A 19,599-nucleotide genomic window follows, 5' to 3' on the forward strand; every position below is an offset into this window, starting at 1 on the left:
AACGTATTTGCTTTCAACAGATGACCATTGTCAAGAGTGATCTATTTTTCTTGCTTTGTTAGTTCATTACTTTGTACAAATATAATCTGGACGGGAATGTTGAGTAATTCTTAGTGCAACTGTAGAGCTAATATAGTGTTCCTCCACAAACTGGCAAATTCATTTTTTAACCTATCCTCTGTTATTACGGAAAAATTCCCATTTGCTGTTTTTGTGCTCAGCCCCAAAAACTATGTTGACGGGAGGTGAGGAGTTTCTTTTAGACCAAAACACTGTTTTGCTGGCACCTTGTGGCATCCAAATGCAAAAAAAGATTCCCATTCGCACCCTGATACAATTTAGTCTTAGTTAACCTCGGGGAAGAAGTTGATGGCAGGGGACCGCAGCCAATATTCGACCCCCAAAACTCAAAGCTGGAAGGCAAACACGATAACCACTTTCCACCATGCTGCCCCCCAAACAAACATACTGTGCGAATTTCATTATTCAAACTTGGAAACATGGAGAGTGATTTGTCTGAATGGTTCATTCTCTGCAGCATGCGGCACAAACAACTCAAAGCTCAGCCAGACAGCGTCTGCAAAACGCCCTGACATGTCTGCTCGGACGTCACACAGACACAAAAGAAATGAGGAATATCATATGAATGGTGGGAAAGCAAAAACGGAGAACATCAGGACAAGAGGGGATTGACGAAGAAAAGCGTACCTCAGTTGTGAGCCCCGCCACATGCAAGGAGAACAGAAGGGATGTTGATCTTAATTGCTGCATGCTTCCCCCATCTGTCTATCTGCTGCTGCCTGCCTGTCTGAGACAGCCTTTAACTTCACAGAATTGTAGACACGAGTTAAAAGCAGACCCTAAAAAAATATAGATACTTTGACTTGGATTTCAATTAAGTCAGTGTGAATACATACCTGCGCTGTCCAGTGACATTCAATGCAAGAGCTGTAACAATTCTTCAGTTTGACTCTGTCAGAGAGGTATTTATTTACATTAACAACGAGCTTAGTATTGCAATTGTGGTGTACAATTGAAATTCACACGCTTGGTAATGAAAACCCAAAAAACAACACAAAAGTGCAGTGCATTTTTCTAACAGTCATTAACTTCAACAAAGAAAAAAAACAACACATTTTAATGCACATGTAATTCTTTATTTCCCACAAAACAGGAAAAACATAAAATGTCCTTATAACCTATAAGCAGCTTGTGATTCCTTTTGAAATTAAATGTACACAAAAAGGCAACAGAGGTTCACTTTCATAAATGATCACAATAAATTACTCACAAAGGTCATTCAGCACAGTTCTCTGTGCACTGCTCCCAATGCGGCAGTCAAATTAAATAATCTTATGAAATGTAACATTTCCTAACTCCGTCTTCAGTTCCATCTAAAAACTAAAGTGCTTTTCTTTTGCATTTAATTGATTTTCATCATTGGATGACCCTCATCCAACCTTAACATGAAAAGACGAAATGAACCTAATCCAGGCAGGCGCTTTCCAAAAAAAAAAAAAAAAAAAAAGGAAAAAGAGGCATTCCGCTTCAATGAGAGCCATCATGTTTCTTCTTGGACTTTTTGAGTTTCCTCTCCAGTTCTTCTCGGTCTGCGTCTCCGTGTTGTTTGTCCTTCTTGTGCTTCTTTGGTCTCCTTTCATGCTCACTCTTCTTCATGCTGCTGCTGCTGTTGTGACTGGAGGGCGTCTCTCCTCCCACTCGCTCCGCTTTGGCCTCGCGTGTACCGCGATGATGACTTGCTTCTCCCTCCGGCTCCGTCCCCGCTCGGTCCTGTTGGCTGTCCTTTAACAGTTTTTCCATCTTGTATCTTTTCCACAGCTCCTCTCTGCTCATGGGTTTCACTTTGACAGTGGTTCTGTCTGAGTGTTTGGAGGCGGGTGGTGCTCGGGGCTTGGCTTCATGGTGGTACTTGGACACTGAGTTGACCGGGTGATCAGTAGATGGCTTGGATGCCAGGCTAGACCTGCTAGACTCTGGGGGTCCTTGCAGGCTTCCAGAGAGGTGAACAAGGGCAGACGGAGGACTAGTTCTGTTGTTGGATTTACTTTCTGTGTTGTCTTTGTGATGCTGGTAGACGTGGCCATACTCCTCCTTTGCGCTTTTAAATTTAACATCGGGTAGTACATTTATCTGTTTTTTACAGTCACTCTGATCGACAAGATGGCTCCTCCTGTCAGCATGGTGAGATGTGAAGGAGGGTTGGGTTTTTGGTGGGACTAGCAGGTCCGTTTCTGCATTTTCTTTTGCCTTATGGCTTTGTTTCTTCTGCTCCTCACCTTTCCACTCCATCCCATAATCTATTGGCCTGTCAGCTCCCATCTTTCCCTCCATTTCGTAGATGTGGCCATAAACCTCCTTTGAGCTTTTAGATTTTACAGTGGGTATTACATCTGTCTGTTTCTTACACTCACTGTGATCGACTAGATGGCTGCTTGCATCTATCTTGACTTCCCATTCTCTGTCACTCGTGTGAGCATGATGAGATGTGAAGGAGGGTTGGGTTTTTGGTGGGATTGGCAGCTCCGTTTCTGCATTTTCTTTTACCTCATGGCTTTGTTTCGTCTCCTCCTCACCTTTCCAGTTTATCCCACAATCTATTGGCCTGTCAGCTCTCATCTTTCCCTCCATTTCGTAGATGTGGCCATAAACCTCCTTTGAGCTTTTAGATTTTACAGTGGGTATTGCATCTGTCTGTTTCTTACACTCACTGTGATCGACTAGATGGCTGCTTGCATCTATCTTGACTTCCCATTCTCTAACCGTTGTGTCAGCATGATGAGATGCCAAGGAGGGTTGGATTTTGGGTGGGATTACCAGCTCTGTTTCTGCATCTTCATTTGCTTTATGGCTTTCTTTGTCCATTCCCTCACCTTTCCAGTCTATGTCATAATCTTGTGGCCTGTCAGCTCTCATCTTTTCCTCCATCTCGTAGATGTGGTCAACCTCCTTTGAGCTTTTAGAGTTTACATTGGGTATTACATCTGTCTGTTTCTTACACTCACTGTGATCGACTAGATGGCTGCTTATTGCATCTATGTTGACTTCCCATTCTCTATCCGTTGTATCAGCATGATGAGATGTGAAGGAGGATTGGGTTTTTGGTGGGATTGGCAGCTCCGTTTCTGCATTTTCTTTTGATTCATAGCTTTGTTTCGTCTCCTCCTCACCTTTCCAGTTTATCCCATAATCTATTGGCCTGTCAGCTCTCATCTTTTCCTCCATCTCATAGATGTGGTCAACCTCCTTTGAGCTTTTAGAGTTTACATTGGGTATTGCATCTGTCTGTTTCTTACACTCACTGTGATCGACTAGATGGCTGCTTGTTGCATCTATGTTGACTTCCCATTCTCTATCCGTTGTGTCAGCATGATGAGATGTCAAGGAGGGTTGGATTTTGGGTGGGATTACCAGCTCTGTTTCTGCATCTTCATTTGCTTTATGGCTTTCTTTGTCCACTCCCTCACCTTTCCAGTCTACGTCATAATCTTGTGGCCTGTCAGCTCCCATCTTTGCTTCCATCTCAGCGTCCCTGCTGTCACTTCTATATTGGCCACTAGAGGGAGCCAGACAAGAGTTTCTCTCCCTGTTTTCATCATCTGTCTGCAACTCAGCTGAATGACTCTCTTGCTCAGCGTCTACCTGAGCTTCACTGTGGACAGGCGTCACTGATGGTGGAGGAGACACAACTGAAAAAAGCACTTGTTTATCCTCTTCATGGTGGTCTTTCTCGAATTTGAAGCAAGGGGCCTAAAAAAAGAAAGGCTTTGATTCAATCATTTGTTAACTTTTTCCACACGTCATTGAAGTTAAAAGATGAGCACCTAAGCAGTACAGACCTAGGCCAAGACTTAAAACAGCTGTCACCTGCAAAATTAGTGAGTCAACGGCTAGTATCGAAAGCAGAGTACACAGATATTGATAATTAGGTTGACTTTGAGCATTTGTACCCCCCAGATTCTTAAATTTTCATACCTATAATATAGTGCTTTTTATTTGCATTTAGTGCGAGTTTATTTTACACACTTAATGAAAAAATAACTTTCTCCATCGGTGTTGTGATGTGTTGTTCGAATGATATTAGACATTTTTGCAAATCAAACGGAAACCCGTACGTTTTGCATCGGTGCAATGCATCATATGTTATGTAGGACTAGGACTGCTTTCCTGGAACGCAATCTGATGTCCAAAACTTTTTTTTTTTTTTTTAACTTGCACTGGTGACTTGATCATATTTATTTTTAATCTTATGTACTGTAAATGTAGTAACTGGAGTAGATGTAGGGCGGGTTACTGCTCAACATGATTGCAATTATGTTATCTTACCATATATTACATATTTGGTTGATTTCATAATTGCTAAATCGTATATCATTTTACTTCAGCCCTCATCTCTGCACTGTGGGCCATTTGAGAGAGAATGATATTTTCAATTCTCAGTATATAATTTCAATATGCATGAAGACGTACTGTCTTAAACGTGAATTTGCTCACTGACAAATAATGAAATCAAGAAAAGCTCCTCTGTGGGGAGGTCATTATTTATACTGTACAATATAAATGCTAACAGCAATTAGACACTGAGAGTCACAGACCTGCAGGAGCTCAAGGGCGTCGTCTTCACCGTGCTTCTGTTCCTCTGGGGGTGTCGTCACCTCGATTCTGCTTTCCAGAGGCTCCTCGTCTCCCCTGTGGTCCACTATGAAAGTGCTGCTGTTTGCCAATGAGAAAGAGCAGCATCAAAGCAAGATAATACATTAGGGAATCAAGATCACTGAAAATGTTTTCTAAGTAATAGTCATTTTAATCGCACAGTGTGGTTTGTTTCATAGTTGAACAGCCTGTGATTCAGAGATGATTACAATTGCCAGAACAGGACACTGATGATACCAATTTGTATTTAAAAGCTAATTTGATCTATGACTGAAGTTTTGATCAAATTTTAATACACTATTATGTGATGAAAAGAAAAGGCGGGCAAGAAAAATATGGATTCCTTACTTGTCGCTTGTAATGTTTGGCCTCTCACTGGAACGTGACATCATTACAGAGTCATTGTCTTCATCACTTATATTGTTCACCGTCACTCCCTCCACCAGCTCTTCTGGCTTTGACTCTTCTGGCGGCTCTTCACCATTCTCCTCTTCAGTTGTCCTCATTTCAGTAGTAGCAACTGACTTTTCTTGTTCTCTTCCCTGCTCATCATTTGTCACGCTGCCATCCTCCTCAATGTCCTTCCCACTCCCCCTTTCTTTTCCTCTGTCATCATTGATCACGCTCTCATCCTCTCCATTCTCCTTCACGATCATCCCCTCTTTTTCTCCAGCATTATTTGTCACTCTCTCTTCCTCCTTCATATTCCCCATCTCTTTTCTCCCATCATTTGCCATGCTTTCATCTTCCTCAGTCTCCTTTATATTCTGTTTCCCATCCCCTTTTTGGGATTCTGTCCCGTCCTCCTCTGCTGCCTGAACTTCACGAAGCCCAGTTGTCTGCTGCTTTTCGGTATCTGGGGATACCTCCATCTGCTCACCATCTTGTTTTGCGTCACTCCTTTCCGAACAAGGCCATTCCAGTATTTTTGTTTTCTCCTCATGTCTCTTTCCATCCAGTTTGATGTTGATGCTGATCTTCTTCGGTGGTTTCACTTTCATCCCTTCCTCCCAGATGTTTTTCACTCTCGGAGGCAGTGGTTTCTTTTCCTCTTTCTTCTGATCTTGTTGCTTTTCTTTGTCAACAGGCTGAGGACATTCACCCATGGGGATTTCAAGATTAGTTTGCATGTGCGTACTTTCAGGGGGTATGACAGGACTTTTTTCTTTATTTGTGTCCTCAACCACTCCTTTCCCCTTTTTCTCAGATTTAGAAGCTTTGTCGACTTCAGTGTCTTTATGCACTTTTTGAGTCTTTTCCCTGGGCTGGACCTTCTGACGCCTCTCCTGAGAGTTTGAATCTTTGACTCTTTTACATTTATTTTCACTTTCGGGTTTCCGTTGTTTTTCTTTCTCCTTTTTATTCGATTTGAGTGGAATTTGGACAGCATCGAAGGCATCACTGTCTGGGATTGAGTCACTGCAAGTATTGTGAGTCGTCCTTTTGTCCTTCTTGCCTGTTGGATGTGCAGCATCAGGGGAATGAGTGTTCTCACCTGACACTTCATCATATTTTATTATTCTTTCATGCTCAGGTTTGAGGGCAGGGAGTTCGCCTGAATTTGGCGTCACTCCCTGCTCTTGGCTGTCCTTTTTGGCGCTCCCACTGTGAGCGGCCGCGTTCCCGGATGGTGGTGAGCGGATGTCGCCGGGCGAGCGAGGCGGAGGGGAGCTGCAGTCACTCGAAGATCGAGACGGAGGGGAACGCCGCTCGCTGGAAGATTGAGAGTGACTGGAACGACTATCGCTGGGCGACTGAGATGGAGGAGAACGGCGGTGCGTCGAAGTGCTGTGCGTATATCGGTGATGGTTGAACGAGTCTAACTTCTGGCTCGTGCGGTTCTCTGCTTGGTCCGCCCACAATGGATTCGGGGGAGGCGGCAGCTGGTGGTAGTGGCTGACATAACTGCTGAAATATTTATCATACCACTCTTTATATTGTCTTTTCCATTGCTGGTAGTAATCTGTATTCGTCTCCTGGCTGTTTGTTGGTTCAGTGGTACAACACAGCCCGGAGTGGCCCTCGGTATGTCTGGAAGAAGCTGGTGAGTGTTCCGCTCGTCTCCTGGATTTGTAGCTGCTGTGAGAGGACTTTTTGCTGTGATGGCGTTTTTTCCGGTGATCTGACTGCGACGTAGAACGAGAACCCTCGCGGGGCGAAGATGATGAGGATGGCGTGGGCGAATGGGACCTCTTGTAACCATAGCTGTAGGCGCGTGAGGAAGTGGTGCGGCCGTGTGGGACTCTGTGACGGGAGTATGGTGACCTGGTGAAGAACATAAACGTAAATTAGCGGTCCATGATTAAAAACGCATAAAATGTCATTATAAGCAACGGAAACCAAGGTGATACTTCCAAAAAGCAAAACAGCCAGACATGCTTGGCTTAAGATGACCACAATGTATCCCACTGGGTACATATCTAATGTACCTTAAAAGTTCAACAAAACAATCAGGATCCAGTAAGGTCATGCAGATGTCGTACAACGTCAACCTTTCATAATATGATGAAATGCAATGTGTATAAAAATATAATATTAAATATTTTGTAGCGTCACTAAAACCTGTGTGTAAAAGCTCTACCTTGATCGGCCATGGGATTTCGAGCGGGACCGACTAGACCTGCTTGATGAGCGAGAGGATTTGGACTTAGAACGAGATGAGCGTCTGTAGGTGGATCGAGTACCAGGAGACCTGAAGGACGCAGTCACACACACAATTGAATGAAAAATAAAGGCATTTGAATGATTTTCAAGTGTCTGCTTCATAGAAATGTTATTCACCTTTCCCTCCTGTGTCTATCATGGCTCAACCATTCCCTCTGGGCGAGAGGACGGGTGGAGGAGGAGGACGAGGGGATGAGGGGAGGGATTGAGGAACCCTGAGCGTTTGTGTGAGTCCAATTAGGCAGGGCCACTGGGTGTGCCGGTGGGTGACTTAGATACTGCTGACCTGGAGGGAATGAGTGGAAATGGTGGCTGAGGAAGAGAGGCGGCGGAGCAGGTGGATTGGAGGATGAGGAGGGAGGGAGGGGCTGGAATTCAGTTGTAACTCCTGTGGGACAAACTGAGGACGAGGAGGAACTGTGGGAAAGATACACCAGTTTTGAAATTGTGGATGGAGTCAACCTGACCACATACAGTTGCGCTCATAAAACTTTGCTGACCTGTGCATGCTGGTTGGTGTTTGACCTTGGAGTTGAGGGAGAAAAAAACAAGCAGTCATGTCATATGAGTAAACAACAAATGAATATATACCTGTACTTTTACTTGCTGATGATATTGAGCAGGACAGTTTAAACGCTTCCTTACCTAAGGAGGTTTTCAGCATTGGCTCATTGTGAACCTAATCAGAAACCAAAGATAAATTTGAAAGGTGACATGTGAAACATTTTTTCACAATTTTAAACAGTTCCAAGGGGTCATAACATGCCTGTGGCATGCTTTCATCAAAATTAGCCAAGGATTAAGAATTACAGACATTATCAGAGCTCGCCACAGTGAAATTAGCTCGTTTTAGGGCGTATATGTCTCATGCAGTGAGTCAGACCTCATCCTGTACCACATACAGAAATATTCAAATTTTGCGAAAGACTGAATTTTTTATTTTTTGCATCTTTCTGCCATCATCATCAAAATTCAAATGAATAGCTTGACATATCTTACTTTGGGTGTAGTGAACTAATATAACGTCTAAGTGTCACTTTTTGAAACAGGTTATTGAAATAAATGGGCTTTCCCTTGATATTCAATTTTTTATGCACCCGCCTGTACATTTGATCAACATGTGTGTTCATGTGTGTGTCCTCACCAGTGTCATTGGCTGTGTTTGAACAGCCGTGGGGTCTTTGTTCAAGAAAAGGACAGGCGGTGTAACAGCCACTGAATTGTCTTGTTTTTTTTCTTCAGCCTCACTGTGTAAAAAGAAGATATTGTATAATGAATACAGTATTAACCAGCTTCTCACTATGAGTCAGTGACATCACTGGCACAACATCCATAGGCGGGGAACCCACAAAATAATGTGTTTATGGTATCACAAAAAAACAACAACAACAATATGAAGGTGCCTTTGAATAAAGATCTGTGGGAAGGAAGTACAAATATTCACAGTATGCAGTGCACAATTGTAGACAAAATAAATAGCCAAATGGATAAGACAAGTGCTTTTAGGTATGAGATCAAGAGCTCTTGAGCTATGACCAGTGAACGCAAACTTCTACCATTCAAAAGTTTTCTAACAAGGCTCTAATATTATGAAAAATAATTTGGATACATACACAGAAGATTGTAGGCTGGAAACAGGATGAGCCCCAGTCTCGTTAACATCAGCCTGTGTGCATTGTTGGACAGGAGACAACAGAAGATTACAGGAGAGAAAAGAAGATGAGAGAGACAACTCACATACTTGTGATCACACTGTGTAGATGAAACATGTCACAAAGAGCTTGACCTGCTGGTTGCGGGCGGACTGGTGGCTCTTCTGTTGTTGGGTGGTTAAAGGAGTAGGTACAGGGTTCGGTGTTGCTGTTGCAGTGAGTGAGTGAGGGGCAGCCGACTTTCCTTTCAGACCTCTGGTGTAGCCTTTTTCTTTCTTAAAGTTATTCACAGCCTGTGTGGTATACAAAGAGTAAATGGGATATTCTGGAAGCATGTGTGAGAATGGTCTGGTAACACTATTAATTAAATACTTATATACTAACTAAAAATGGACATTTGAGAAAATTCTCCTATTTCCAGAGCTAGGTAAAGTCCTTCGAAAAAAAGACTGTGTCACTAGGTGATAGTAATGCTATGGAAACACCTTCTTGGTAGGTTTTGATCAGACTTTGTCCAAAAGCGAGTAGTTTCAGTTAAACTTGTATGACCTGTGTGAATTAATACTAAAATAAGAAAACATTTCCTGTATAGTTCAAGGTTATCTAATGCCAACTGTTTGAGCCTCCAGCAAATTAATTCACTTCACTTGATGATGGGAGAAATGGTTAACTTGGAAGTCAACCAGCATCATGCAATGGATTGTGTTCAACTTTAGAGGTTCCACTTGACAATCCCCTCTTTAAATATACTTAGAACAACCCTTCCACCAATGATTTCATCTCAGCATCCCTCTGATACTTTACCTGACGGAGGAATTTATTGGCTATCAACGTGTCAGGCGATACATCAGATTGGTTACAGGTAGGACAGACGTGTCCTTCTGAGTCCAGCAAGGTCGTACGAATGCCTGAACACAAGAGATTGACAAGTAGTATGTAAATAAGATGTTTCTGACTGTAGAAGAGTTACCGCACAGTTTGGTGGTTCAAGGTCACATGGTTTCCAATCATTAAGGATGGAAGACGGTGTAATTGACCTTTCGCAATTGAGACTGACAGTTGTGGACATAATGCTAGGTTAGCAAGTAGCAACGTATTGCATTTAGGCAAGTTGGTGCTCAAAACTACTCCAGTCTGTGTGATAAATCTAAATCTATGAGGTATGTACAAACACTAACTTCCATAGGTTCAGCGCATCCAGGTCCAAGGTACTACTCGGAAGATGAAACTCAATGTGTGCCTCTCAAGATACTCACAGTCATCACAATAACTGTTTCCACAACACGGTATGACCACTGAATCCACAAGAAGGTCTCGACAGATCAGACATTGGAGTTCTTCCGGCACAGGGACGTTCTCATCCTCTGGCTCGCTCTCTTCTTGGTGCAAAAACGGATGCTTCTCTTTCTTGCCCACAGCGTACGCCTGACTGTGGGCACATGGTAAAGCACACACGAATAACGCGTATTTGCTCTATTCCGTACTTCCTGGGTCCTGAGTTAACCGGATACACTCACGCATCTATGGCAGGGATTGCAAAACGTCCACAATTAGTCAGCATGGCTCCCTTAATGTTGGGGTCATCCACCTCCACCATGAAGGAGCGAGGAATGCCCGTGCTCTTCTTTATCTTTGGAGGAGCGTCGAAATTTTTATCCTGCCATCAGTAAAACACAAAACAAAAGTATGCTCAATAGCTCACAGTGAATGTTTTGACTGATCTACGACAAACTCCGAAAAACATAATTAATTAAAATCTGATCAGGTAAATAAACCATCTTGCTCATACCCCACTGGATGGACATTTCCTGATGTGGTGTCCAGCATTTCCACAACGGAAACAGGTGTAGTTGGCAGGGAGCACCCCACCTAACTTTTTGTTGTAACTACAGACATTGACATCGGTAAACTACTGGATTACCACGAACATAAGAATACTGAATAATTAAGAGCAAAACTGGAGCATAACTCACGTCGTGGGGTCGTATGAGGACTGGTTCATCACTACTTTGATCTTATCATCCTCTGACACATCAGCAGCGGCCAGGTTCACCATCTGCATGAACGAAGTTTGGTGTGCCCAAAAGAAACAACACATCACAACTGCACATTTCTTTAAAAAAAAAAAGAATCCAGGTAAGAGATGAGTGACAGGCTAATTATAGAACGAATTAGTGCATACCTTGGAGAATAAAGGCAGGGTTCTGGAAGAACTGTGGTCATCCATCTGTTAGAATTGAACACAAATCCATTTCACTGAAATACCCCAGATTTAGAGAGATTTAGGACGTTCCATAATGAATAAAAGTACATATGCATTTGATAAATCTTGAGGCACAAATTAAGGCACAAGTATGTGCTCATTTGTGGCAGTGAAGTATCACTGTGTTCAATGGTTGAACATACTTTTATGGGCAAAAAAAAAAAAAAAAAAACATTACCATAGTCTTCTCAATCCAGGACTTCTCATGCTACTACACACTGCTATCCTGAAAACTACAAGTCCAAATTGTGGTGCTTTAAAATCTCTTTTAAGTCTACGGTTAGATCATCACGTAAGTTACCGCGCTAGATTTCTGCCTCAATACATGTATGGAAGATCAAAATAAATAACTTAATGACGACAAGTCATTTTCACACATTTTAAAAAATGTCAAAGAGTAAGTCAACCCAAAGATATTTTTTTCAAGAATATGTTCTATGCAGGCCCATCAGTTGAAACAAGGCAATATGACTAATATAAAATATGAGTTAAGCAGCAAAATCCACTCGTTTTTAGCCATCTCAGGGGGCGGCCATTTTGTTACTTCTGTTGACTGAAAATTACATCACAGTTGCTCAGCTAACGACCAATCACGGCTCACCTGTTTTCTGAAGCTGAGCTATGATTGGTCGTTATCTGAGCCCTGAGGGTCTGTGATGTCATTTTCAGTTGACAGAAGTGACAAAATGGCCGCCCTGTGAGATGGCTAAAAATGGATGGATTTTGTTGCTTCACTCATATTCCACAAACACAATATTAATCAGAATGCTGTGTTTCAACTAGTGGGCCTGCATAGAATGTATTCTTTAAAAAAATATGTTTGGGTTGATTTCCACTTTAGACTAGGGTGTCTGGTAGGACTATTTATACTATATTATATCCAAGTGAGAAAAACTAAATATCAAAGAACTCTGTATGTTGATGCAGCACAGTTCTACACCATTGTAAACTACAACCGCAATAATAAACATTGTCATGCGAATGCCACTCTAACAGCACCAATTAAAATCAAGCAGCAAAGCTGGAACTTGGAAGGTCTGTTCAAATATGAATTTCACAACCAATCATGTGTTTGAATGCATTTAAATGAACTAAGATGGATGCGAGTCTGTACTGGAGTCTAAAATGTGTATTTGCCTCCTTTGAAAATAATCAGATGCAAAGCTGCTGCCACAAAAGATGAATATTCAATTTTTATATTAATATTCAATACAAATGATATTGAAATAATACTACTTGGCTACTAGCGATTTTCTTCACACAATTGTGGATTGACAGTTTTCCAGTCTTTGAACAGCACAATGCCTGTTAGTGCTGACTTTCAGCTTTAATGGTCAGCGTGCTCACATACTGGGTGACAAGCATGGGATTTGTGTTCCAACAATAGAGCAGAACAATGGCGCCCAATGGTATTCCACCGAAAAGTTGAACGTCCATCATTGGATAGGCCAGTCACATGACCTGAGTATTTGCTGAGCAGCCACCAACGCAAAAATCACTTGAAACAAGCAGAGAAGATATCCCAGAATCTTCTTCAAACAATTATAAAAGCAAGCTAACTTTTGCTAAGATATTGCTCATGTATTGATATTATTTAACGGTAAGATCATTTGCTCTGCTAATAACTTAAAGTTATTATTTTACTGCCAAGAAATCTCATTGAATTACCTGAAATATTTTCAGAGAAATATTCCAGTACCAGTACAATTTTTGTCTTCCCATCAACATTAAAAAGAAAATGGGCTGGTTATACCATGAAGTATAGAAGCTTGGAACAGTTGACAACATGAAGTAACTCAATTGAAATCAAACACATAATACATTGGGCAGCTTCATCAGAACACCTTTATTTGAAGAAAAAAACAGAGGAAGCTATATATAGTCCAAACGGAATCAATGCTAAGGAGAGAGGCAGACACTTCTCCTACTGAGAAATCAGAGAAAAAAATCAAGTCAGGTCAGTAAGCAAGTAAAAGCTTTAGAAGAAGCATATAGTGTTTGTTTATAAAATTCTGCTGGACTAAATTACCTGATACTGAATCTATTATTTATTTTCTTGAATTATTATAGTCATCAAAACCCTACTTGATAAGACCACTTGTTATTTCAACATAAGGAAGGTATGATCCTGTTTATTTTATATTTGGTAAAGCCCCAAAAGGTTTTTGGAAAACAGCTTGATTTTGTGTGGGGAGGCAATACAAACCATTAGTGCTACCTTTAAAACATTGCATTACAGTATCTCAACTACATTTTTAAAATGTGCATGTCTTAGTTGGATATGAATCCAAATCTGACTTGGAGTTTTAAATGTGAGCCGATTGACTGGCACCATGACGCAGCATGGTGAAGCAACAGTTGACTTTTTATCACCCATCAATAACCGCCTGCCTGATAAAGTTTGACCCGCCCAGGCTGAACTTGGCACTCCTTCTACTGGGTGAGCCTGAAAACAGTGACAGACTCTACACACCCCTTTACTGAAATTAACTACTTGTAAAAGGAAGGTGGAAAGAAGTGAAGCACAGCTAGTGAGCGGATCCTTACCTGTATGGCATTTATTTTATTTGAGAGGATGCCTTTGCATATGGCTGGAGTGAGAAATGCAGCTGTCTGTAAATTGTTCAATGGAATACAATGTATAATTGCTAAGTATTTTACATTAAAGCGCCCTTTGCTTTTTGTTTCCAATCAGTAATGCAGAACAGCTGGAAGTGGAAGTAAATAGTGTTCCCCGTTTGATTTTACACAATCACTTTTACAATAGACCATGTCTGAGCAGCACGGCTGATGCAGACGTACTCTTGCCGAGTTATCTTGTCCATTCAAGTTTGCATTTGCCACTACAAGACAACACACATCGACCAGCCAAACTCAAAGTGTTCATTTAATCTTTATCGTGAATGCAGTTTGCAGTAATGTAGAACTGCACTGCATCATAAGAGTTGTGTCTAAGATTTTGGTTATGTCAAAACTAATGAGTAAAAATATTAACATAATATGAACACGACAATATACTGGCCAGGTTTGTCTTAAGATTTGATCTTTATTTAAATATCAGGCTTTGTGTGTGTGTGTTTATGTTTGTTTCTTGATTACAATTAAACACTACGCATATTTGCACATGTGGTTGTCTATCCAACACGTTACAGTAAATGCTCTCCTGCTGCTGTGATTTCACATGTGGAAATGCTAACCAACAATCAGACTGTAGTGCAACAACCTGCACCCGCATAAACTTGACTGTAATGTTACCTAAGGGAACAAATGTTTTATTTGTTCTGCAAGGAAATAAGGACTACTCCATTTGAGGTTCAGCATTAATTTATGTCAATGAATCAGCAATTCATTGGGGCTCGGGGTCGACTCTTTGAATATCAGAGATGGGAAATTCAGGTCCAAAAAAAAAATCTCTGCCCCAGTTCGTCTTGAACCACAGGTGCTTCTAATCATCTGAGCTTGTTTACCTGCCAGTTGAGTAGAAGCACTTGTGCCTGAAGCCAAACTGTGGCAGGGTTTTTACTTTCCGGACCTGGATTTCCCATCTCTGTTGAATATTATATATGGCATGATCTATCTCGGTTCTCATGCAATCAGTTTCTTTTACCTCCCAAACGTAAATGATGTAGGTAGAGGTCAAATTTGGCTGACATTTGGCTATTAGGTTTGTTGGTCAATGGCGATGTGGCAGGAGGAGTGTGGTGGTTTGGTTACGTACTGCTTTGACGGCTCCAGAGGCAAAGTGGTAATGGGCATCTGTGCGCTCACTACAACATGAAAAAACAAACATGTTTATTAGAGTTGGGTGATTGTTATTATGAATCCAATTTGTTGGATGACTATCATTAGTCCCTATTTTCAATAAGTATCACAACATTAAACACCACTGTGGCAATATTTTTTTTCCTACACATTACTGTAATAAAGTTCCCAACTAAAATGGTAGCAACACTTTGTGATCATAAAAATACAATTTACTAGTTCTTTGGAACAAGCTGTACACGAATAACCTTGGATAAAGAGCCACTCACTGTTAATGTCAAAAAAAGTTGTTGGTCAGAGGTCTGGTGAAAAACATTTCATCATGTTCCTTTTTTTCCTTTTTGGTTTTACCACTAGGAAGAAACACCTCCTCTTGGTTACATATTAACAATGAAATCTCTTAGTTGCATAAATTATTATTTACCAGAGTGTTCCAATGAGGTATTTTACTACCGTCCAACTATGAACAAAACAAAGTTCCCTTACAAAACCTGCATTCATATAGTTGTTTGTCTGAAGAGCATACAAGCAATGTCAACAATCAGCAGAAACGTTTTGTAGCATATGTTGCATTTAAGATGTGGCCACAGATAAACAAGTGCTATTAAAAGCAAAATTGAATTTAATGTATTTTATATAACTGTCGAAACTTACATGTTTTGAGTCTTTTTGACAGAGACTCTGATGTTAGGGACCCTCCTGACAATCACCGAAGAGCCTTTGGGGATGAGCCCCTCCTCGTCTCTATACTCTGAGAAATAAAAGTAAGGCTTTAGAGAAATTCCAGAATTAATTTAGCCCTAAACCTTTTTGTTGTTTTTACATTGTGTGTCTATGACACTAAAATTCAATGCCGGGTCTGTTTTAGGCCCCGATAATGTCGATGAGATTAGGATTTTTGTAAACTTCTAAAATTTCAGTTGCTTGATGAAACATAGCCAAAAAGCCACCACTCAAGCAAGGCCATTTCGGTAAACAACCGTTATAGTAGAAAAGCAGCTTATATGGTGTATTTGTATAACTTAAAACGTACAAGGCAGATTGAATAAAATTAAATTAAATGTCAAGCAAATCTTTAACACAGGTACCTGAAATTAAGTGACAAAATCATTTAGCCTTTTTTGATATTTGGTTCTTCCTCAATGCTAGTTCACACACACACATAAAAATGCAGTGGGGCCTTGAGATAAAAATGTAATTTGTTCCGTGAACACACTTGTAACTCAAAAACAATCACATTTTGAAATCATCTTTCCAAACTGAAATGGTACAAAAACATACAGTAATGATAATCAAATGATTAAATGGAAAATAAATTAAACGCTTTTCATCCCATTTTTGGATTATCAATGGACATTGGACTGTTCCCTCTTGTGTGTGCCTTGGCCACCTGAGGGAAGAATAATATAGATGTAAGGGTATACTGAAGATGGGAACGTTCTCAGTTTTTCAATAAGGCAGTAATGTTAGCCGTTCATTGCAGAGGATGAAGAATATATACTTGTCAGTATTGTTACATGACTCATCTACATGTGTTGTTTTCAAATATCCGTTGCTTAACACTGCGGCACTGATGCCACTCCTTAGGCTGTCAGTAGCAATTCACAATATGTGTTATCATTAAGCTAGCAGACTTTATTGCAAAGTTAAATAAATTACGATTGCTGTATTCCCGCAGAGATAGGAATGCAGCACTCATTTGATGATGGGGAAACGTACTTAGCACGGTTAACTTAAATGCTCTTCTTCTCTTTTGCTGCCAAACTGTCAAACACAAGCCACGCAAAAAATCGCCCTCGGGGGTCATTAATTCTAACGGATCACAGATTTTTCCTTTGATCCAACACATACAGAGCGAGCACTTTTGGAATTCTAAACGCACCACTGATCTCGACCCACCAGACAGCTGGCAACGCCAGACCACGTGTTTTCTTACCAGCCTCCAAGCTGTCAAACAACAAGCAGAACAACATATACAGATGTTCACACTTTCTTATGTCACATTACCTTCTTTGGTTTGCGCGTTGGTGATCTGCAAGTCGCAATCGCCGGCTCGCAGCCTCTCCCTGCCCATGATCCGCTCCTTCAGATCCGTCAGCGTGATGTGCGGCCCGTCAAACACCACTGTGGCGTAGCTGAGTTTGGAGGAGAATTTATAATGTATATGAGTCATGTTGACACTAAGCAATCGCTTCAACCTCACAAAACGGAAACCCCCACGCTTGCTCGTAAATTAGCTCTGGGCTGGCTAGTGTTAGCTGCCCGGAGCTTGACTTGGCTAGCTAAAAAGTGTCTGGCAAAGTAGTCACTAAGACATGTCATCTCCTAAAGCCTGGTAGAACCCCAGCAGGAAGTTAAGTCAAGGTTGAGTCAGTCGCTTTCGAGTCCAATTTGTGCTTTCATAGCACTAAATGTGGCTTTCGAGACGAGTTGCTCGCTGACAGAAACTACCAGCTGTTTCCACAAGCGACGGCTCGTCGTCAGCAAAGAGCCGGTTGATGCTGCGTTCAAGTATTACCGAAACGTAGGCGCTATAAAGAACGTCCTTCTCTGATAAGGTGCTGATGAAAGAGTTCATCGAAATCGTACGCTCTAAAATCATAAATGTTGTAAAGATAATTCAAAATAATTCATATATTTGTTTTCAAAATCATCCAAATATTAAATCTAGGTTGGTTTTTGTTCACGGGCAAAACGGTGAACGCATAGTGCTCGTTTGTTAAAAAAAAAAAAAAGGAAACTGAGATTTATATCTACGCTGTTTTGAATAAAAACGCTACATGTATCCACATCACACCATAAATTATGACGTTAGAGCGTTATGCCCACACGACACCAATGTTTTGAATATTCCCATGACATTGAAAGCAGCAGCAAATTGTCGTTCCGATCAGCGAAGCACCTGTTTGAGCAACCTCCGCGTCTCTTTTGGTCATTGGATATTATGTTTGGAAGCAGATATGACACATGGAAAAACGACTCGTTATTTGATTTTCATTTTAAAATACAAACTCCATACGTACACCAAAATTGAAATACAGCTTAATTTTCTATTTTGTTGTCTGGAACGAGTAAGGAAAAGTCTAAAAACGGTTTTATTCCTCATTTTTAATCATAAAACGAAACTAAAATACAGCACATCGAAATACGGCTCGTATATCGGTTTTAGATTCAAGGAAGTTGTGACAGAAAGCATTTCTCCAAGTGACCAGGAGAAGGCGACAGCGTAGCGCCTGAGGACGATATCGTGAACTGTAATGTAACCAGGAAAACATTTTTTGGTATCCTCTGTTAAAGAAATAATAATAATATTATAACAAAACAATATAAGAAAATTAATAAAACAAATAAAACTTTAATTAAAACTAACTCATGGAAATCAGAAATAGCTTTTGAATTATGGTTGAACAGCTTTACTTTAAAAATGACAATCATAAACTCATGAAACGGGCCAGGAAAAAAATGGTCGTATTCTGAGAAAATACTGATGATTTGACCATATGGAAATGTTAAACCAATGTCTCATCGAATTAGCATCACAGATGCCTTCCAACTTGTAGGAAGTCAGTTGGCCAACATTTTCGGGCATACATAGTCCACAACAACCATGGGGAAAGACCAACATCCTCGCCTGGTTGATGAAGGATCCAACAGTGATAACGTACACGGTACACGTATGCTCCACTACACAAATAAATAAATAAACACATTTAATAGATAAGTATGTATGTATGCATGTATGTATGTTTTCATGGAGCACTAAGGAAATCAAAATGTATTCATTCACATTTTATTGGAAATTCAGAGGATTTTGACTCTTCATTTTTATTTTTTTTAAATAAAAATGCCAACCACTCCAAATGGCCCCCAACCACCGAGAATACGAGATGGACCACCTTCTCACATCAGGATTTCCTCAATTGTTTGTTTCATTTAAAATAAAACAAAAACAGCTCACAGCAATAGATCCACTAACATCAACGGAGATCCAAACATTAAATTTTTTTAAATCTGTGGACACATTATTAATATATCATGGACACAAAATGATCATGTGAGACCATAAACTAGTCACATATAATGGGTGCACAAAATACTAATTTGTGAATTAGATTCACGTGAACAACTTTGACATCCGTGTTAGCAAATGCCGCACATCTTCGCTGGAGACCTCAGTGTCTGGTGTCCTGAAAGACAAGTGTCTTTGAATAGTCTGTTCTCATCTTTAACCTGCAATGGCAGCTTTTCCACAATGTTAGGGCAAACAAAAACAACAAACAGACAAAAAAAAAATCGAGTGGAAGTCTTATAATATATAAATTCTCCCAACACCAAAAGGCGAATAAAAATGTAAAAATATGTCCCTTACTTACAGTTGTATACACATGATACAGTGTTGTTGTTGTTGTTGCTTGAAGAGTCGTTGGACAATTTGTCAAACACGCTTTTTCTTTACATTCGCCTTTCCGTACCGTACAGTCGTACACATTCTTTGACCTATGGTAGCTACTAGCTAGATAACATCTTAGGATAACATTGCTTGCCAAATGCCTTTGCGATCTCTTGTCCAGTCGGCGGCGATATGCA

The 19,599-nt window shown here is 40.7% G+C and overlaps 1 protein-coding gene across 4 annotated transcripts; it reads right to left on the reverse strand.

Moving 5' to 3' along the window:
• Window positions 1–1,135: 1,135 nt before the first annotated feature.
• On the reverse strand, window positions 1,136–19,575 carry LOC147134670 (uncharacterized). Of its 4 annotated transcripts, XM_086055984.1 has the most exons (20): window positions 19,386–19,575; window positions 17,020–17,147; window positions 15,667–15,763; window positions 14,969–15,017; window positions 11,170–11,214; window positions 10,961–11,043; window positions 10,777–10,873; window positions 10,505–10,644; window positions 10,244–10,416; window positions 9,792–9,895; window positions 9,122–9,280; window positions 8,949–9,001; window positions 8,480–8,582; window positions 7,981–8,014; window positions 7,836–7,860; window positions 7,453–7,752; window positions 7,253–7,363; window positions 5,020–6,936; window positions 4,614–4,731; window positions 1,136–3,768 (listed from the first exon to the last, which is right to left on the reverse strand). In XM_086055984.1, exons 1-20 carry the CDS (start codon window positions 19,397–19,399, stop codon window positions 1,549–1,551), a joined length of 5,970 nt encoding a protein of 1,989 aa, XP_085912110.1. In that variant the 5' UTR covers window positions 19,400–19,575; the 3' UTR covers window positions 1,136–1,548. The 4 variants fall into 4 exon arrangements, with proteins under 4 accessions (XP_085912110.1, XP_085912109.1, XP_085912108.1 ...); XM_086055983.1 differs by lacking the exon at window positions 19,386–19,575 and having other exon boundaries at window positions 4,614–4,728; window positions 17,020–17,533; XM_086055982.1 differs by lacking the exon at window positions 19,386–19,575 and having other exon boundaries at window positions 17,020–17,533.
• Between the last annotated feature and the right edge of the window lie 24 nt (window positions 19,576–19,599).

The sequence above is a fragment of the Filicampus tigris genome, chromosome 16, assembly GCF_054856515.1.
Source record: "Filicampus tigris isolate MCC_2025a chromosome 16, RoL_Ftig_1.0, whole genome shotgun sequence".
Taxonomy (NCBI): domain Eukaryota; kingdom Metazoa; phylum Chordata; class Actinopteri; order Syngnathiformes; family Syngnathidae; genus Filicampus; species Filicampus tigris.